The 21,197-nt window shown below is 50.8% G+C and overlaps 1 protein-coding gene across 1 annotated transcript in view; it reads left to right on the top strand.

The window, feature by feature from the left end:
- Positions 1-21,197, top strand: part of ADAM22 (ADAM metallopeptidase domain 22) — an 83,957-nt gene that overhangs the window by 56,862 nt on the left and 5,898 nt on the right. Inside the window, exons 19-31 of the mRNA XM_054161040.1 lie at positions 730-780; positions 1,497-1,560; positions 2,197-2,302; positions 2,929-3,045; positions 3,577-3,745; positions 4,945-5,053; positions 5,662-5,752; positions 6,372-6,389; positions 7,625-7,819; positions 9,029-9,129; positions 10,139-10,205; positions 13,478-13,588; positions 16,013-16,099. Coding sequence (XP_054017015.1) covers positions 730-780; positions 1,497-1,560; positions 2,197-2,302; positions 2,929-3,045; positions 3,577-3,745; positions 4,945-5,053; positions 5,662-5,752; positions 6,372-6,389; positions 7,625-7,819; positions 9,029-9,129; positions 10,139-10,205; positions 13,478-13,588; positions 16,013-16,099 — 1,286 coding nt within the window. The remainder of the gene's footprint in view (positions 1-729; positions 781-1,496; positions 1,561-2,196; positions 2,303-2,928; positions 3,046-3,576; positions 3,746-4,944; positions 5,054-5,661; positions 5,753-6,371; positions 6,390-7,624; positions 7,820-9,028; positions 9,130-10,138; positions 10,206-13,477; positions 13,589-16,012; positions 16,100-21,197) is intronic.

Below are 21,197 nucleotides of genomic sequence, written 5' to 3'. Positions count from 1 at the left end.
TGTCCCTGCAGGACACACCTGCAGGAAGGGGCCATCCACAACCTCCCTGGGCAACCTGTTCCAGTGTCTCCCCACCCTCACTCTCAAGAATTTCTTCCTCCAATCTCAATCTCCCCTCTTCCTGCTCAAAGGCATTGCCACTTGTTCTGTCACTCCCAGCCATTACAGCTCTCCTGTAAGTCCCCTTCAAGTACTGGCAGGCTGCTATAAGGTCTCCTTGCAGCCTTCTCTTCTCCAGGCTGAACAGCCCCAACTCTCTCAGCCTGTCCCCACAGGGGAGGTTCTCCAGCCCTCTGATTATCTTCTTGCCTCCTCTGGACTCTCTCCAGCAGCTCCATGTCCTTCTTTTGATGGAGGCCCCAGAATTAGATGCAGGACTCCAGGTGTGGTCTCAGCAGAGCAGAAGGGAAGGGCAGAATCCCTTCCCTGTCTTGTTACTCTCACCCCCCAAGTCATTCTCCTCAAGGCTGCTCTCAAGCCACTCCTCACCCAGATTTGTGCCCTGACCCAGCTGGAGGAACCTTGCCCAGGGCCTGGTTGAACTTCATGAGGTTGGCTTGGGCCCACCTCTGCAGCCTGTCCAGCTCCCTGTAGATGCCACCCCTTCTCTCCAGCCTGTCAAACACACCACGCAGCCTGGTGTCATCCCCAAAGCTGCTCAGAGTGCCTTGATCCCACTGCCCATGTCACCAACACCGATCTCATCTCTTGATTCTTTTCTCTCTCCAGTGTTCTCCCAACATTCATAAGATGGATGGATATTCATGTGATGACCAGCAGGTAATTGGCACCTTCACTTACTTTATTCTTTCTGCTTTTGGAAATCCACTGAATGGTTTGGGTTGGAAGAGACCATTGATGCAAACCATCTATGTAAGGCTACCATGGCCACTAAACCGTGATCCCTAGTGCCATGGCCACACGTTTCTGGAACACCTCCAGGGGTTGGGAGTCCACCCCCTCCCTGGGCAGCCTGTGCCAATCCCTGACCACTCTTGCAGCAAAGAAATTTTTTCCTCGTCTCCAACCTAACCCTCCCCTGGCACAAATTCAGGCCATTTCCTCTCCTTCTCTCACTTGTTCCTAGGGAGAAGAGCCTAACCCCCCACCTTGCTCCAGCCTCCTTTCAGGGAGCTGTAGAGAGCAATGAGGTCTCCCCTCAGCCTCCTCTTCCCCAAAATTGCTTTTTATGGATTTTGGTTTGGATGTGGGTCAGTTCTGCTGCCATTCCTGTGTTTGGGTGCTTGCTATATCATGGGCAGGGACACCTCCCACTTGCTCAAGGCCTCATCCAACTTAGCCTTGAACACCTCCAGGGAGGAGGCATCCACAACCTCCCCGGGCAGCTTGTTCCAGTGTCTTGTTCATTTAACTGACCCAATTTAAATTGCTCTCAGCTCCCTCAGCAGAAAGCATTCAACAAAGCTGTGTTAAACCAGGCCCAGAGTCTGGAGGCTCAGCTTAGCTGAAACTTTGTCTCTTTTCCTTCTCTCCAGGGTATTTGTTTTGGGGGAAGATGTAAAACCAGGGACCGGCAGTGTAAATACATCTGGGGTGACAGTGAGTGGATGCTTTTGTTCTCAGTGTGGGGTTGTTCTGCTGTCTGAGAGAAAACGTGGGAGAAGCTTCCTCAGAACCATCAACACTGCCAGGTCCTTTTCCCCAGAGCTGCTTCCCCACAGCCCAGCCCCCAGCCTGTGCTGGTCCATGGGGTTCTTCCCCAGCTGCAGGACCCTACCCTTACCCTTGTTGAACCTCACTGAATTTGTCCCCAGCCAGCTCTCCAGCCTGGCCAGCTCACACTGATGGCAGCACAGCCTGGGGAGTGTCAGCCACTGCTCCCAGTTTGGCACCATCAGCAAACTGGCTGAGGCTCCACTCTGTCCCTTCACATAGATCACTGAGGGATAGATTGAATGGGGCTGCAACCAGTCCTGACCCTTGGGGGACACCACTAGCCACAGGCCTTCAACTAGACTCTGCTCCACTGACCACAACCCTCTGAGCTCTGTCCTTCAGCCCATTCTGAGTCCAGCTCACCACCCAATCACCCCAGCTGCGTTTGTTCAGCTGGGCTGTGAGGCTTCCACGGGAGACTATCAAAGCTCTGCCTGCTGGGCTTGTGCATCACCACTTCTCAGGACCTGGCTTTCAAAAGTTTTCAGTATCTCAGGAGAGCTCTGTCTGTGTTTGCAGAGGTGACAGCTGCTGACAGGTACTGCTATGAGAAGCTGAACATTGAAGGGACTGAGAAAGGGAACTGTGGAAGAGACAAGGACTCCTGGATACAGTGCAATAAACAGTGAGTTGATCCAGTCAGGAGACAGCTGGTGGGAGGCTGGTGTCGTGGTCTGCTTCTTTTAGCTGGCATGAAGAGGTTCAAAAAACCTCTGTACAGAACAGACTTCTCCTGGCCTCCTTCTGCCAGCCTCAGTGCAGGAGGTTCTGGAGGGAAAAGGGTACTGAGAGGAGATGATGTCTGACAAGAGAGCTTTGGGGGCACTTGAACCAAAGCTGCTCATTGTTTCTTGGTGACAGAGAAGAGGAGGCTGTGGTCTCATGTCCCAGTGTGGTGTTCCCCAGTTGGTGCTTAGTCTCCATCATGTTGTAACTCTGCATCTTCTCCTCTCGGGGAGCTGTAGAGAGCAAAGTGATCTCCCCTCAGCCCCCTTTTCTTTAGACTAAGCAAACCCCAGTCCCTCAGCTGCTCACCAGCCCTGCTCTCCAGACCCTTCCCCAGCTTCCTTGCCCTTCTCTGGGCCTGCTCCAGCCCCTCAATGTCCTTCTTGGAGTGAGGGCCCCAAAACTGAACCCAGGTTTTGAGGTGCAGTTCCCTCAGTGCTGAGTGCCGGGGCACAATCCCTGCCCCATTTTCCATTTTCATGGAGTTTCCTGTTCAGGGGGTCTCTGCTTGCTCTCTCAATGCAGGGATGTGCTTTGTGGGTACCTCCTGTGCTCCAACATCTCCAGTGTGCCTCGACTTGGAGAGCTCGATGGTGAAATCACGTCGTCAGTCCTGCAGTATGGAAAAGTCTACAACTGCAGGTAACTGGGAGTGCTGGAAAGAGAACAGTCACAGAGGGGTGGGGGTTGGAAGGGCCCTCCAGAGATCATCTAGTCCAAGGCCCCTGCCAAGGCAGGGTCATCTAGAGGAGGTCACACAGGAACATGTCCAGGTGGGTTTGGAATGTCTCCAGAAATGGAGACTCCACCACCTCTCTGGGCAGCCAAGCCACCACTAGGTCCAACAGAGGAGCAATGGTCTTGGTTTCCACCATCATATGTGTTTGATGAAGATATGCTGCAGTTTGGTTTCTTTCATCTTAAGGCCAGTGGGATTCATAGATTCAGAGAATGAGTTAGGTTGGAAGGGACCTTGAAGATCATCCAGTTCTGAGCCCCTGCCATGGGCAGGGACACCTCCCACCAGCCCAGCTTGCTCAAGGCCTCAAGGCCAAGACTTGCTCCCGCCTGGCCCTGGGCCCTGTATAACTCAGAGTGGAGAGCCCCCAGTTTCTCAAGCAGTTACATCTAATCTCAGCACCAGTCTGTGGAGTCCTCTCTCTTGGCTTGCAGCGGTGGCCATGTGAAGCTGGATGAGGACATGGACCTGGGCTACGTGGAGAACGGGACGCCGTGCGGGCCCAGCATGCTGTGCCTGGACCATCGCTGCCTCCCCGCAGAGGCCTTCAACTTCAGCACCTGCCCAGGCACCGCGGACGGACACATCTGCTCGGGGCATGGGGTAGGTTCTGCTCTCCAGTCCTGTCTGCTTTGGAGGGGTTTGGTGTTGTATGGTGTTGCCAGCAAGGACTTTGAAGGAGCCACAGCACGACTCTAGAGAAGTCAGGGGAGACCTTATTGCTGTCTACAGCTCCCTGAAGAGAGGTTGTAGCCAGGTGGGGGTTGGTCTCTTCCCCCAGGCAGCCTGTGTCAGAATGAGAGGACACAGTCTCAAGCTGCACAGGGAGAAGTTTAAGCTTGATCTTAGAAATTCTTCACAGGAGGAGTGATTGCCCATTGGAATGGGCTGCCCAGGGAGGTGGTAGGATACATGTCTCTGGAGGTGTTTAAGAGCAGACTGGATGAGGCACTTAGTGCCGTGGTCTAGTTGATCACTTAGATTTGATGGTCTTGGGGGTCTCTTCCAACCTGGTTGATTCTGTGATTCAGTCTGCATAGTGGAGAAGCTTCTGACAAGGAAAGGGGGATGAGGCACATACAGGAATATGATGCAGAGCAGCCATCTTCAGCAGGGAGGGACACTGAGGATGTGATGGCTTGGCAAAAGTTCAGCCAGTCACCCTCTTCCTATCACTTCTGCTGGCCTGCTTCTGCTGAATTTTCTCTGTAAAGTCTTTGACAATGAGCTGCATGAGGGATCAAGGCACCCTCAGTCAGTTTGCAGATAACAGCAAGCTACAGGCACTGTTGGTCTGCAGGAGGGCAGGAAGGCTCTGCAGAGGGACCTGGCCAGGCTGCATCCATGGCCTGAGGCCAGTGGGATGAGAGTCAGCAAGGCCAAGGGCTGGGTTCTGCAGGACCCATGTTGTGACATGGATCACTACAACCCCATGAAGGCTCCAGGCTGGGGGCAGAGGGGCTGGAAAGTGCTTAGCAGAGAAAGACCTGGGGGTGCTGGGTGACAGCAGCTGAGGATGAGCCAGGGTGTGCCCAGGTGGCCAAGAAGGCCACCAGCATCCTGGCCTGGGTCAGCACTGGTGTGGCCAGCAGGAGCAGGGCAGTGGTGCCAGGGAGGCTGTGGATGCCCTCCCCCTGGAGGTGTTGAAGAAATGTGTGGCCATGGCACTCGGGGATGTGGTGTAGCCGTGGTGGTTAAGTTACTCCATGATCTTAAAGGTCCTTTCCTGCTTAATGACTCCATGAGTAATTAGAGGACTGAGAATGTTCTGAGCTGATGGTGAGCTGCTCTCCTTGTTGCAGGTGTGCAGCAATGAACTCAAGTGTGTGTGCGACCGCTTCTGGGGAGGAGAGGACTGCAGCGTGCGCCTCAAGGACCACCTCTTCTTTGAGAAAGATGCCATCAGGAAAGGTACCTTGGGAACCTTCTTGCCAATGCCTGGCAAAGCTTGGATCTGAGGACATGGATCCTCCTGGAGATCAGCAAGCTTCATTAAGCAGAGCTGGATCCGCTGCTCTTTCAGTTAGCATGCAACACTGTGCACCACTGGGAGCCTCTGCCCTCTCTCCCTTCTCTCCCCTGAAGGGGTCCTACAGGAAGGCTGCAGAGGGACTTTTCCTGAGACAGCACAAGGGAGAATGGTTTGAAGCTGAGGGAGAGCAGGGTGAGACTGGATCTGAGGAAGAAGTTCTTCAGTACAAGGGTGATGAGACTCTGGAATAGGCTGCCCAGGGAGGCTATGGATGCCTCTTCCATGGAGGTGTTCAAGGCCTGGTTGGATGAGGCCTTGAGCAGCTGAATCTAGTTGAGAGGTGTCCCTGCTCAGGGTGGGGAAGTTGGAGTAGGTGAGCTCTGAGGTCCCTTCCAACTTGAGCCATTCTGTGATGAAGATGATGTCCCTGGTTTCAACCAGTCAACCTGGGACAAGTTGTGCAGGCAGGTTTTTGAAGGTGCATTTTCTTCTATGGGGGGATTTTCTCCCAAAAGTGTCTTTTTCCCCCTTCTTTGTGTGTTTACAGGTGTGGTCAGCACAAACATCATCATAGGGGCTATTGCTGGCACCATTCTAGTGCTGGCTCTCGTTCTAGGAATCACTGGTTGGGGTTACAAGTAAGTAAATTGTTGTCTTCTTCATCCAGGTACAAATGCATGTGTGCCAACGATCTCATGGAGCAGTAGAGGTTGGGGCCTGAGCTGCTGGAGAGCAGCTCTGGGGAAAAGGACCTGGGGGTGCTGGTGGGCAGAAGGATGCCCATGAGCCAGCAATGAGCCCTTGTGGCCAAGAAGGTCAAGGGCATCCTGGGGTGGATCAGAAGGGCTGTGGTGAGCAGGTCAAGAGGCCTACTCTGGCTCTATGGTTTGGGACACACCTAGGCAGTGGGGTCAGGGTTTGGAGGTGGAGGTCAAAGTGCACCTTTTGCTAGCAGCTTCACAGTGAACAGGCTGAAAACCCCAGCTCTGGGGGCTGGACTTTTGATGGTCCCTTCCAACCCTGCCTTGCTGTGAAACTCCCCATGGAGCCCACCTGCAGCTCAGCACTGGCTGCAGCCACCAGCTTGGACTTCTTGTCCTCAGTGATGCTGATTTTGTGAATTTCTGAGCATGCTGATTGCAGAAATGTTTTCTACAGAGATGTGTGAAGCAAAACTTCTTTTTCTCTTACTGGTCACCTGTAGCTGCACACTGACAACTCTTTCCTCTCTCTTGCTCTTTTGCTGTTCATGGGAAGAAACTACAGAAGACAGAGGTATGTGAGCAAAGCAATACAGTCTATAGTAGAGAGCTCAAATGATGATGATGCTTGATCCAGGCATGGCTTCAGCTCAGGGTGCAGGATGCTCCTCACCCAGGGTGCTTTTCCCACTTACAGTGATGGGCTGTTGGAGATGTCTGAACATGGCTATCCAGGATCTCAAGGACCACTCTAGACCATTCACTTTGATAAACTCTGACCATGGTGTTCAGTGAAATCTTCCTCGGTTCCCTCCCCAACCCCACATCAAGAAACGTGCGGCCATTGCACTTTGGGCCATGGTTTAAGGGCTGTGGTGGTGTTGGGTTGATGGATGGACTGGATGATCTTAGAGGGCTTTTCAAACCCAAACAATGCTATGATCAGAGGATCACCCAATTTTCCACATGGGAAGCACAGGAGGGGTTTGAAGACCTTAGAGCTGCATTTCAATATCTGAAGGCAACCTATAGGAAGGCTGAGGAGGGACTTTTTGAAAGGGCCTGTGGGGACAGGACAAGGGGCAATGGTTTGGAACTGGAGCAGGGCAGATTTAGGTTGGACATCAGGAGGAAGTTCTGCACCATGACAGTGGGGCGACACTGGAACAGGTTGCCCAGAGATGCGGTTGAGGCCTCATCCCTAGGGACATTCAAGATCACACTTGATCTGTCCCTGAGCAGCCTGCTCTAGCTGGAGGTGTCCCTGCTGACTGCAGTGGGGCTGGACAAGCTGACCTTTGAGGTTCTCTTCCAACTGATGTTACCTGTGAATTCCTGCCTGCTGGGTGCATCGGTGGTGGTTAACAGCTTCTCAAGGGCTTCCTACCTTCTGGGTGCATTGCTGGTGGTTAACAGCTTCTCAAGGGCTTCCTACCTTCTGGGTGCATTGCTGGTGGTTAACAGCTTCTCAAGGGCTTCCTGCCTTCTGGGTGCATTGCTGGTGGTTAACAGCTTCTCAAGGGCTTCCTACCTTCTGGGTGTATTGCTGGTGGTTAACAGCTTCTCAAGGGCTTCCTACCTTCTGGGTGCATTGCTGGTGGTTAACAGCTTCTCAAGGGCTTCCTACCTGCTGGGTGTGTGGTTGGTTGGTGGTTACCAGCTTCTCAAGGGCTTCCTCCATGCTGGGTACACTGTGGCTGGTCAACAGCTTCTGACCATGCTTCTTGCTTTCAAACCACTACTGGTGCACATCTCAGCATGCTGTGGTGCCCCCCAAGCTCTCTGACTCTGCACTCTGTTGTGCTCCAGACAAATGCCTCAGGGTGACTATGTGAAGAAGCCTGGTGAGGCCGACTCGTTCTACAGCGACATGCCCCCTGGGGTCAGCACCAACTCCGCGTCCAGCTCGAAGAAGAGGTCTGCTTTTCTGTCGCATTTTCAGCTCTCCACCTGTTCCATCACACATTATTCCATTAGTCAGAACATTTCATTGTTTTGCAGCAGGTTTGAGTCTTTCTTCTCTCTTGGGGGAGTGTTGGAGATGGGGTCCTTTGTGCTTTGATTGCTGATTCTTCTCCCCAGGCCCTTGGTGCTTCGGTGATTGATTCTTCTCCCAAGCCCTGACCTTCTGAGCAGTACAAAGAGGCCAAAAGAAACAAATTTTCCACTCTAACCCAATTTTCAGTCCATCAGATTTTCATCATCTCCCTGCTTGAGAATTGTTTTCAAGTACACTGTAGGAACAGGTTGCCCAGGGAGGTCATGGTTGCCCCCTCCTTGGAGGTGTTCAAGGCCAGGTTGGATGAGGCCTTGAGCAAGCTGGGCTTGCTTGGGGGGGAGATGTCCCTGCCCATGGCAGGGGATTGGAACTGGGTGATCTTAAAGGTCCCTTCCAATCCAACCTGTTCTATGAATCTTCAAGGTCCCTTCCAACCCAACCCACTGCATGTATCTATGAGCAATTGCTGGCTCAAACTAAAATAATCCATGAAAACCCAACACTTTTACAGCCATGGTCATGTAATCAAAGCCAAAGGAGCCCTGTCTTGCTTCACTGATGGTTAGAAACTGTTTGGTGGAGATGTTTGGTTTAAACCTTTGTTTGTCACTGTCATTAATTCACTGAGTAGTGGTGAGGCACTGGGACAGGTTGCCCAGAGGAGCTGTGGATGCTTCAAGCCCACAAGTGTTATAAGGCAGGTGTGATGGCACCTTGAGCAACCTGGTCTAAGGGGAGGTGTCCCTGCCCATGGCAGAGGGTTGGAACTGGATGATCTTCAAGGTCCCTTCCAACCCAACCCATTCTGTGATAAAACCATGAGACCAGCTTCCTCCAGCTAAGAGCTGAAGCACATCTGCAAACCCAGAGGAGACCTGGTGTGTGCTGGTATTTGTGCTTGCCACTGCTGGGCTAAAGCAGGGCTGCTGGATGCTCTGGTGGTGCAGACAGACCTTAGGCTGTGTCATGGCCTGGCCAAGCTGCCAAGGACACAGATGAGATTGCACCTTCTTGTATAGGAAAGTGTCCTCTGCTTCCTCCAATTATTCCTCCAATTTTGTAAACAAATTTCATGTTTAACAAAAACCAGGGGAAGTTTCCATGAATGGCAGCATTGAGGTGCAGCCTGGGGCTCAATGGCCTCAGCCACTGAGCTAACATTGGTGTGAGACAATACCCCTGACAGTGACCACATCTGAGCCCTCTTGTTGCAGGTCCAATGGATTATCCCATTCCTGGAGTGAAAGGATCCCAGACACAAAACATATTTCAGATATTTGTGAAAATGGGAGGCCCAGGAGTAATTCTTGGCAAGGTAAGTGTCAACCTCTCTGCTGGCCACCATCCTCTGGGCCACTGCTGCCCTGCTGCCAGGTTGGGTTGGACTTAGGGCAGCAGCACAGCTCCTGAAAATTGGGTTAGTTGTTAATCAACTGGATTGGGATTTGGTGGCAGTACCCTGCACAAGTACCCTCTGTACACAGTGACATGTCCTAGGAGTGTCCCACAGAAGTGACTTCTGATAGCTTCCATTCCTCCAGGGTCAGCTCATGTGAAGGAGAGGAAAGAGTCTCTGCACTCTTGCTCATTTTTGGGGCTTCTCTCAGGCAGTGTGGGGTGGGTGTCTGCAAGAGCAGGGATTTTCTGCAAGGAAAACTGAAACTGAGGAGTTTTTCACTTGGCACAGCTGCAGCAAAAAGTAGAGAAGAAGGTCAAGCAAGTGTCAAGTTTAGGTGGTCCAAGGGAAAGCAAGGGGGACTGACCTGTGGCTTTGGAATGGGTGAAGCGAGAGAGGCTGACCTGTGACTTTTCACTGATTTAATCATTAGGGACTGACCTGTGGGGTTTTAATTACTAAATCCTTAGGGACTGACCTGTGGCTTCTGAATTACTACATCAAAAGGGACTGATCTGTGATTTATTTTTTCAATCATTAAATCATTAAGGACTGACCTGTGATTTTTAGATGGTTAAAATAAGAGGAGCTGACCTCTGAATTTTAAATGGTTAAATCATTATGGACTGACCTGCAGCTTTAGAAGGTTTAAATCAAGAGGGACTGATCTGTGACTTACCAAATTCTTAAATCACTGGGGACTGACCTATGAATTTTGAATTTTAAATTATTAAATCAAGAGGAACTGATCTGTGATTTTTAGATGGTTAAATCAAGAGGGGCTGACCTGTGACTTTTAAATGATTAAAGCCAATGAGGTAACAACACTTTTGGTGGAGACACCCAAAGAACACCCAGCTTGGCATGGGGTGCAGGTGAATTCCACGTTATTTCACTACCTCTCTTTATCCTTTTTGCTTTCTTTCAGGTAATATAGGAGGAAACAGAAAGAAAGTCAGAGGCAAAAGATTTAGGCCACGGTCTAATTCAACTGAGTAAGTCTGAGCTTCTCACAGCAAAGCCAAAGGGTTGTGTAGATGGAGAGTGAAGATCCCTGAGAAGCAGACAGCTGCCTTTTTGCCCTGGTGGCCCATTGTGGTTGCTGCCTGCTGCTGTGGTGAAGGGCTTGGCTAACGTGTCAGCCTCTAGGGTTTGGGTGTGTTCTTCAAAAAGGAACTTTGATCCATTTTTCTCTTTTCTGTGTAGGCTTCCTCTCAGTGGTTCCCATAGCAATGCCCACTGATGGAGGCAGCCTGCACCATCACTGCAGGCTCTTGTCTACAGCAAACTGCCATTGCTGAGTGTATCCTGGTTCAGTGCTGAACTTCTGAGCCCCCCTTGTCTTCACCTGGGGTTGGGCCTTGGCAGAGTTAGAGGGTTTGCATCTTTGCTTACCTGCCTGTGGGTTTTAGAGGCACCTGTCTGCTTTGAGAGCAACCTGAAGGTTGTCATTGCAAGCCTGAAACAGCCAGCCTTGAGCCTGCCCTGCAAGCCATGGGTAAGGGGAGTCCTTCCCAACTGCTCCCCAGTCCTTCCCAGTGTCCCTCAGAGTTGCTGTCTTACTGATGTGTTGGTTCCCCGTGTGTCCAGTGCTCCCCAGAGGCCAAGGGCCTTTCTTAAGCACTTAAACCTGCTGGTTCAGGCTCCTGTGGTGAGTGAATGATGGGTGGTTGGGCTTGGCAAGCACTGACCCGCTCTTCAGGACCTCGACCACACAGGAATGGCCCTTCTGTGACCATGGTGGCAGGGAAGACCCTCTGGTAGCAGTTACAGAAACACATTGCAGTTAGAACATTGCACGGTCAAAATGACCCCATGGAACCACAAACTTCAGCCCTGGGTCCCTTGGAGGGAGGCTGTCAAGTGGCTCTGTGCTCTTGGGCTTCATGCTGCTAAACTATGAGTGAAAAATGTTATTTGGGGCCTTTTCTTTCCCCCTTGCATAAGACAGTTTGGTAAAAGCAAAATGAACCTGGCCAAGCTGCCAAGGACACAGATGAGCTTGCACCACCTTCTGTAGCAAAGTGTCCTCTGCTTCCTCCAATTATTCCTCCAATTCTGTAAACAAAGTTCATAATTAACCAAAAAAACCCTCAAGTTTCCATGAATGGCAGCATTATGAGGTGCACCCTGGGGCTGAATGGGTTCAGAAAGAGGGCTCCCTGAAGTCTGGAGTGAAGGTAACTGCATGGGAAGAGCTTTGTGCTCCAGGAACAGCCAAAACATAGCCCATCAGGCCCTGTTTGTCCCTCTGTGCTCAGCTGGTGGGTTACACATCTGCTCCAAGAGCTCTGGAGAACTCAGACAGTGGGTGGGCAGACAGGGAGTGGTACATCCTTTTCACTGTCCATTTTTCTTTCTCTTTTAAAGAGAATTCCCACCTAGTTCTCTGCTTTCCTTGCTGCTTGTCATGGTCTCTCAAGCCAGCAGCAGCCCTGCTGCTAGTGAAAGGAGGCTTGGATGCTCTTAGGGATGAAACACAGCCTCTGTGTTCCTGGGGAGAACCTGCCAGGCCAGACAAGGTTTTTTCTCCTGGTGGTGTCCATCCTGGGCTGCATGGCTTGTTGGAGCCTCAGAGCTCCCACTGAGTGATCCAGGTGCTGTGTGAAGTCCATGGGAATGAGAGAGCTGCCCAGCGGCTCAGCTTGGAGAAAGTTAGATAAAGGTTGGACTGGATGATCTTAGAGGTCTTTTCCAACCAAAATGATTTTTATGATTGGAGAGAGAACCTCCCTTGCCAGCAGAGAACATTGAGAAGGACCCAACAGTGGATTAGTGAAACAAGAAGCAGCACTAAGAGCTTTGAGGATGCCTCAGAACACATGGAGGCTTTTGCCAGGCAAATTCACCTCCTGACCTTCCCTGTAAGGCACAGAACAATCAAATCTGCTGTGGCACAGGGTACAGCACTTGGGAAGTCCATCTGTGTGTCTCCTGGGAATCCAGTGAAGCATATTTGTTGAGATGGAAAAGAAAGGGCAGCCCTGCTGGGCTGCTCTTAGTAGCAGAGGCAGTGTAGTGAGCAACTGGGACCTGGGCTTTGTGCCATATTTGGTGCAGAATTCAGCTGCTTTGGTGAGCAGCTGCAGCCCAGAACAGCTGCCTGGTACAGTACGTGACATCTCCCAAGGGCTTTATTTGTCTAGAGCCAAGCAACAGATAGAGATTCATACCATGCACCAAAATTCTTTGGGCACAGAGCAAACTTTTGAGCTCTGCAGCCCTCAGACCTGTGCTGCTCACACCTTGGTTCCAGACCTGTGAGTGAGGCTTCTGCTGAGAGCAGAGCTCTGTGGAGGCTTATAGAGCTCTTCTGGGAGGTTGTTCATTGTTTCTAGATGTCCTCAACCAAACATGGGGTACTTTTAATGAAGCTTCCAACCCCCACCATTCTATGAATGGAAAAAGAAGGTCAGGCTTGGTGGGGCTCTGAGCAACCTGATGTAGTTTGGGATGTCCCTGCTGACTGCAGGGGGGTTGGACTAGAATCCTTGAAGCCTTGAACATAGGTTGGAAGGGACCTCAGGCACTGTCCCAGGCTGCCTAGGGAGGTGGTGGAGTCACCATCTCTGGAGGTATTTAAAAACAGTGCAGATGTGGTGCTGAGGGTCATGGTTTAGTGGCAGTAGCTCAGCAGCAGTGGTGGGGTTGTGAGCTCTGGATGAGCTGTTGGAGTTGATGGTCCCAAAGGTCTCTTCCAGCCTCAGCAGTTCTATGGTTCTCAAGGATCACCTGGTCCAACTCTTCTTGGGCAAAGCAGGGCCATCGTTTCTCCCCAAGCCTCTCTGCTCCCAGCTGTAGGGATGCTTCCTACTGAAGGGGTTGGGAAAAGCTACTGAAAGGCTGACACCAAAGAGCTGCCCACCTCCAGTCCCACAGCACAGCACTGCAGGAGGGCTTGGCTGCCTTCACCTCCTTGACAACCTTCAGAGGTGCCTTGCAACCCAGGGCATTCTGTGGTCACTCAGGGCAGGTGGTCCAGTTGGCATGCCACCAGGCCACAGGTTTCTGCAGTATTCTCAGCCCCAGGGCTGGTGGAACAGGCTGAAACCCCGAGTTTTCTGCTAAAATCAGAGTTAGCAGGGGGTTTTCTGGCTGAGCTGAGAGCCTCGTGGGCACCTGGTGTCACAGCAGGCCCCAGAGGAGGTGCCCTTTGCCAGCAGCCCTGCCCTCTGTCACCCTGCACAGCGAGCTTTTGTCTTCCTGGTTGTTGTGGCTGCTGCCAGCAGCTCTGCCTTAGACTCTCTTGTGTGTTGTCTCTTTGCAGCAGGGTCACCCACGCATCTGAGCCTGGGCTTGCCCTCGCCCACCAACCCCTGGCCCAAGCCATAAGCCCAGGGGGTTGTGCCCACCCCCAGGCAGGGAGTCGGGATCACAGGTCAGTCTCACCTGCCCCCTGCACCCGGGCTGCTCTTCTGTCCCGTGACAAAGCCCCCTCCCTCCCGGACAGTACTTTCTCTCTGGCTGCTTGGAGGTGCTCCTGCTGATGCAGTGCTGGCTGCCCTTCCTTCTTCCTCAGCAGCCTGAGGAGCACCAGGACCCCTGGGCCAAGGTCTTTTGCCTTGCTGCATGCTGTGCTGTGAGCCCAGGCGAGCTGTGGGGCTGGCTGGAGGCTTAGGTATAAAGTCCCTCAGACTGGAAGAGAAATGTCTCACTGAAAGGCAATGCAGATCACCTGGCTGGTGAATGTGTGGCCAGCAAGATCAGCCTGAGAGCTTTCTCCTGGTATCACACAGTGGTCTGCAGCACCTCCACTTTAACCTTAACCAGGGAGCTGTGGATGGCCCCTCCCTGGAGGTGTTCAAGGCCAGGCTGGATGAGGCCTTGAACAGGCTGGGCTGGTGGGAGGTGCCCATGGCAGGGGGTTGGAACTGGATGATCTTTGAGGTCCCTTCCAACCCAACCTCTGGTTCTATGATACAGATGAATTGAGGTGAGGAATGATGGTTCTGTGGCACAACCCTGCCAGATAGCTGCATGCTTTGATACCACTTGTGGTTTGGAATGCAGGGAGCCAGATTGGGAGTGTTTCATGGTTACCAAAAGACCCTTTCAAATGAAAAAACAAAACAAAACAACCCCATCCAACAACAAAACCAGCCAAGCAACAGAGCCCAAGTCAAAAGTGCTGCAGCAAGTACCCACGGTGGTGGAGTCACACCTGGAGTTGCAGCTGCAGCAGAAGTTCATGAGATCCTGCTGGTTCTGATGGCAGCCTGTTGGTTCATCTGTTGCTGCACCCCCACTTTTGACCTTTTCTTTCTCTGAGAGCCCAAGGTGGAAAGCATAAAGCACTCCTGGTTGCTGGTAAGGAAGCTACCTAGAAGCACTTGTGGCTGAGGGCAAGTCCTGGAGCCCAGAGCTGTGGCTGCGCTTGTGCGGGGCGGGGAGGAGAAGTTCCAGAGCAAAAAGGAGAAAAAGAGAAAGTGCTGCCACTTCTTGTCATCAGAGTGGTGTGAAACACGGTGGGGGCTGAACAGTGGGGGGTGGCTCAACCTCTACTCATCTGAGCAATCCCTTCCTGAGGCTTGTTCCCATGTGTGAGGTCGCTGGAGCCACTCTGCTCACAGGGGTGATGAGAACAGGCCCAGAAATGCCAACAGTCCCTTCAGGAAGGGCTCTCTTTCCCTTCTCTCTTGGTGACAATCTGGTTTTATTTCTGTTAATGCAAGGGTGGTGACCACAAATGGTTGTTAAGCTGCTGCCACTCTCACCCAGCAGGCTGCAGACTGCAGCAGGCAGACTCCTCTTTCTTTTTGACCTGGCAGAGGGGCAGGAATTCCCTCAGTTGTTACTAGGGGCTGAGACAAAAACATCTTCCCTACTAATGTTGCTGGCAGAGAACTCCACACTGCCTCCTTTCCCTGGTTTTCATGTAACTCCTGTGAGTGCTCAGATTTCTGGTCCCAAAAGGTGTGGGTTTGGTATCAAGATGTGAAATGTGAGCTACCTGCAGCTTACCTCTGTGAAAGCTGCTTTTGGTCCTGCCAGGAGAAGTGCTCATTGCAAAGCCAGAGGGGGAGACACCTGCCCCTGTGGTGGCCAACAGTCCAGGGCTTGAAACACACAGAGGCCAAAATACATTCCTGCAGGAAGGGCCAAGCCCAAGCTTCTGTATTCATGCAACTATTAGCTTGCAGCTTCTTCTGGTGCAGAAGGGCCTTCAATAAGCACACTGCAGGGCTGGAGCCCAAATGCTTCTTCATCCCTTACAGTGAGGGTGGGGAGACACTGGAACAGGTTGCACAGGGGGGTTGTGGATGCCCCCTCCCTGGAGGTGTTCAAGGCCAGGTGGATGAGGCCTTGAGCAAGCTGGGCTAGTGGCACTGTCCCTGCCCATGGCAGGAGGGTTGGAAATCTATCATCTTTAAGGTCCTTTCCAACCCAAACCTTTCTATGAGACTATGAATCCAAATCCTGGGATCGGGACAGGAGCTGACTCTGAGCTCACTGCTGGCCCTCTGCAGAGGAGGGAATTTGGCCCTTCATTCATGAACTGAACACCGTGTCTCAGGGGGGTTCCAGACAAAGCAGACCCGAGGCTGGCTGTAGGTCAGATGTTTTCCTTCCCAGAGGGTTTCCAGGTGAAGCAGACTGAGGCTGGCTGTAGGTCAGATGGAATGTCCTCACTCAGCCCCACGTGTTGCCCAGCCCTCCCCCCCATCCATAGTGGTTGGTTTGCCATGGTCACTTGCATTTTCTGGGGATGAAGACATCCTTGCTAAGCTTTGTGCTGTGTGTTCTCAGATTTTTTCTATTCTTGTTCTTCTGCTTTCTCTGTTCCTTCCATTGCTTTCTGCAGGTATTTAAACCCATGGTTCAAAAGAGAATATAATGTAGCTAAGTGGGTAGAAGATGTGAATAAAAACACTGAAGGACCCTACTTTAGGTACTTTGGACATTAATTCTCTCTCCTTTTTAAGAGCTATTCCAGCACATACAACCAACCTGGGGACTCCTAGCTTGTATAACTCCATACAAGTTCCTGTAGGTGCAGAGGGCCTCTCTCTTGTGTTTTTTCTTTGCTGCATTTTGGTGTGTTTTGGGCTTCCTGTGCAATCTGAAAAATTCTTTTTTCCTTGGATGTTTCACTGAAGCCCTGGAGAAGGGTGTTATGTAGTGCATGCATTCCCACCATCATCTGGAGCTTGTAGTAGCTTTCTCATCATTTTATGCCAAGTGAGTTGTTTTATGGGCATGAGGCATCTCTCTCACTAATGAAGTGGTGTTAATTAACGAGAACGGTCATTTATGGAGCAAGTGGCTTCCTAACACACTGCCCCTGCCCACTGCCTTAGGGAGTGCACACTAAAATCTCAGTTTAACTGAAGGGATTGAAAGTTCAAACCCTTGAGTTGAGGTGCAGTAATGGCACCTGAAGCCAGCAGGTATTCAGTAGTGTGGCCTGGTGACATGTGTCACAGTGTTTAGGTGATGAGGAGGCAGAGCAGGCAGGCACTGCTGTCCTCCCTGTCGTTCAGGTCTCCCCACACCCCTAGTTTCAGCCTCCAGGACAGAAAGAGGGACTCAGAGTGGCCCCACGTGTTGCTTTCTGGTCAGAAAGGAGTGTCCTGGCAGCATGGTGAGGTGCTTGGCTTCTCCTGGGAGTGACAGGAGAACCCCCAGTGTCTGCTGTGCCATGTCCAGGGCAGAAGGTGATCTTGGGCTCTTGCTTAAGGAGTGGTTTGGCATGAAAGCTAATGGACTTGAGAGCAGGAGAACAAAGCCCCCAGTGAAAGCTGAATGGATCCCTCCCTTGACCCCATACTGCAAAGTCCTGCCCCTCCTTAACCCCAAAGACCCCTGCAAGTGTCCCTAATTGCTGTCTGTCTTCTGTCCTCCAAATGAGCAAGGGCAGCTCTGGCTCCTTCTCATTTGGGCTCCACGTGAATCTGGGACACACAGCACACCAGGAGGGCAGGGCACAGCCTGAGGGCTGCCAGGCCCACCCCAGAGGACCACATTTGTCACCCAGGATGCAGCATCAAGATGTTCATGGCCAGGTTGGATGAGGCCTCGAGCAAGCTGGGCTGGTGGGAGGTGTCCCTGCCCATGGCAGGGGGGTTGGAACTGGATGAACCTAAAGGTCCCTTCCAACCCAAACCATTCTGTGACTCTATGAATCGTGAGGTTCAATGAGGCAAAGTGCAAGGCCCTGTCTGTGGAGACATTCAAGAGCAGATTTGATGTGGCCTTGGGCAGCCTGATCTAGTTGGAGGTGTCCCTGCTGAGTGCAGGGGGATTGGACACGATGAGCTTTCCCTGTGCAGGTGGGCAAGGGTGTGCAGATCAGGTAGAGCTGCAATCTCAGGTTCTAGGACAAGAGGAAATGGCCTCAAATAGCTCCAGGGGAGGTTTAGGTTGGACATGAGGAGCAATTTCTGTCCTGCAAGAGTGGTCAGGCACTGGAACAGGCTGCCCAGGGAGGTGGTGGAGTCCCCATCCATTGAAGGATTTAAGAAACATGTGGACCTGTGTCCACTCTGGGACATGGCTTAATGGACATGGAGGTGTTGGGCTGAGGGCTGGACTCTGTCTTGGAGGTCTTCTGCAACCCAAACAATTCTATGATTCTGTAGCTGGTGTTGAGCAGGCAACACAAAGTAGGATTGAGAAGAAGGGAGTGTAGGCAGCTCCACTGGAAAAGCAGCATTTGATTGAGTTCTGGTGGTCAGCTGCCTGGCTCCTTAGAGATGCAGGGAAGCTGTTCCAGGTGCCCCACCCTTGGGGCTTTATTGTGCCATCCAGCACCTCCTGCTCAGGCCCATGGGCAGGTAGATTGGCCATGGCTTTCTCTCTCCTGCAGTGCCCAAAACCAGTGGTGGGAAGAGCCTGTGCTGTGGAGGAGATGTTGTTACTGGTTGTGACACACACGATGGAGATGATTCCATTCTGTGTGACACCTCCTGGCTGTGGCATCTCTACAAGCAGCTTCCTGGCAGGGCTGGCCATGGCAGAGGTAGCACCCCCGGTTCCATGCTGCTCATCTCCAGGTGCATTGTGTTTTCATTCTAGATCCACCAAGAGTTGGTCAGTGATCCTCACCAGTCCAAGTGTGGGCAGGGATGAGAGGACAACCGTTGGTAGTGGACCTCAGGGCACCGTTGGGAACCTTCCTCTAGATTTTAACTCCTTTTCTAACTGCCCTTTTTCCCTCCACGTGCACTCTGGTGCCCAGTTTGGTGAACATCTCCTTTTCTCCTGCAGTAGCTGTTGGGGATTTGCTTCCTGGAAACATTCACCTCTGGCCATTTGACCTTAATGGGTCACCAAAGTGCATGTGATGGTGATGATGTGTTGGTAGCTGCACTTCCCTGTCTGACTCAGAAGCACCACACGAGTCAGCAGGATGTCATGGGCCAGACTGGAGAGCTCTCACCATGCAATGCCCATGGATACCTTGTTGGTTGTGGTTACCATCGGTCATTGTATGGGAGACAAGAGAAGGTGCTACAGACACAATCAGATGAGACAGTGGTCCAAACCCAGCCACTAAGGATTTAATGTCACTGAGAAACAGACATCCAAACTAGCTCCAGTCACAGAAGAGTCCTTGTCTGCTCTGAGGTCCTCCCTAGATGAAGGGATCCTGCAACTCCCAGAGCCAGGGCTGTGTGGGTATCTCCTTGGTGTGGGCGATGGTGCTCTTCACTGGTGTCCACAGCTGCACAGCATGCAGCCCCCCTGCCCTTGAGGGCTTTGGGAGACCTGTGGAAAGCAAGGGAAACCTCCCACCTTCAGGGAGCTGCTAAGCTCAGCAGATGGAGGCAGCAGTGCTCAGGAAAGGTCTGGGTGATGTGTCTGCAGTTGGAGGCCTCCTGAGGGAGGTGTCCTTAGTCTGCAGGACAGAACAAGGCCAGGGTAGCCGCAGATGCAGGCTTATTGTCCAGGGAGGGTCTGGTTGATGGGCCTGCACCAGTTGGAGACCTCCTCAGGTAAATGCCCTCAGTCTGCAGGACAGGACCAGGCCAGGGTAGCTCCAGTTTTCCACCTGGAGGCTTTTTCCCTTTTTTTTGCCCCAATAGGAAGCTCTCAGGTGGGAGCAGTTCACAAATCCCACCCCAGCAGCACCGAGAGTTTGTTCTTGGGTATAAAATCGGAGTCAATAAAGTGTTGCTGCTGCCTTATTGACATGACCTCCATCTGCCACAAGCATCTCCTTGCTCCTGCTCACTCGAGTCACTGCTGACTGCCACCCATCAGCCCATGGTTTGGTCTTTTCTCATCAGACTCTTTCTTTGGCTGGAACAACTTGCACTGTGTGATGCTTGCATGTCCCACCAGTCCGTCTCAGCACCGTGTCTGTGCCTTGGTCCACCCCACCACTAACAGCCCTGCCCTGCCCCTGCATGCTCCCCTGTGACTTACCAGCTTGTAGAGGTGACAGATTGATGTCTGCATCCGTGGAGATGTGGAGATGATGAGATTGCATCCAGACGCTGGCAATTGCCCTGTAGCTAACACTGGCAGGAGGCATTGCTCAGCTTGTACTTGGACCGTCGCTGTTTCTCTGGAGGCTTCATGAGGGCCACCTCTGGCCTTTAGCTGTGTTTCTCCAGCTGTAGGTATTGGGTGGTGAATGATCAAACGATTGAACTGCCCCAGCAGACACAACAGCTTCAGAGGGTGGCATTCATCTGTGGATGCCCTCTCCCTGGAGGTGCTCAGTGCCAGGCTGGATGAGGCCTTGAGCAAGCTGGGCTGGTGTCCCTGCCCATGGCAGGGGGTTGGAACTGGATGATCTCTAAGGTCCCTTCCAACCCAAACCATTCCATGGTGCTGTGATTATTGAAATTCTAAGAAGAAATAGATTTATTTTCTTCTTTTTCTTCTACCAAGTGTTCCTGAAAGCTATCAATAACTTTATTACTCTTATTCAGGAAATCAGTCATTCATGCAGGAAATAATTCCCTCATTTGGGGAAATGATTCATTAATTGGGGAAATTTAGTCACTGATCTGGGAAATTTATTCATTAACTTGGGAAATGTATTCATTAATTTGTTCAATTCCTTCACTATTTGGGAAATGTATTCATTATTCATGAGCTTTAGTCTCCAGAAATTCTATTCCTTAGTTTGGGAAAATTATTCATGAATTCTGGAAGTGTATTGATTTTGTCCCACTGACTGGGGACATTTAGTCATCGATTGGGGAAATCCATTCATTATTATTCAGGAAATTCATGCAGTGCATCAGGGAATGTATTTGTAACTCAGGAAAGTATTAATTCAGGAAATGAAGTCATGAATTCAGACATTACATTCATTATTCAGAACACGTATTCCCTAATTCAGGAAATGCATGCATGAATTCATTAATTACATTCATTCTTCAGGAAATCTACCCATTAATTGGAGGCATTCATTATTCAGGAGATCTTTTTGTTGGTCAGTAAATGTGTTAATTGATTTGGCCCGATTATTCACAAATTCATTCATTTTCTTCATTATTCAGGGAATGTCTTCATTCATTCGTTAATTTTATTCATCATCCGGGACATTTCTTCATTGATTGTATTAATTACTCGGGAAGTTTTTTAATTAACTCATTCATTATTCTGGAAATGTCTTATTTGAGTCATTCATTATATTATTCTGGACATTTCTTCATGGATTTGTTAATTTGATCAGTTTAATGGAGTCATTAATTATATTATGCTGGACATTTCTTCATGGATTTATTAATTTGATCAGTTTAATTAACTCATTCATTTCTTAAAGGATTTATTAATTTGATCAGTTTAATTAACTCATTCATTTCTTAAAGGATTTATTAATTTGATCAGTTTAATTAACTCATTCATTATTCTGGAAATGTCTTATTTGAGTCATTGTATTATTCTGGGAATTTCTGAATTGATTTATTCATTTGATCAGTTTAATGGAGTCATTAATTATATTATGCTGGACATTTCTTAATTGATGTATTAATTTTATCAGTTTGAGTCATTAATTATATTATGCTGGAAATTTCTTAATTGATTTA

The sequence above is a fragment of the Dryobates pubescens genome, chromosome 4 (assembly GCF_014839835.1).
Source record: "Dryobates pubescens isolate bDryPub1 chromosome 4, bDryPub1.pri, whole genome shotgun sequence".
NCBI classification, from domain to species: Eukaryota; Metazoa; Chordata; class Aves; order Piciformes; family Picidae; genus Dryobates; species Dryobates pubescens.
The sequence above is the reverse complement of the archived record's forward strand: the minus strand, read 5'-3'. Positions and strand labels throughout refer to the sequence as shown.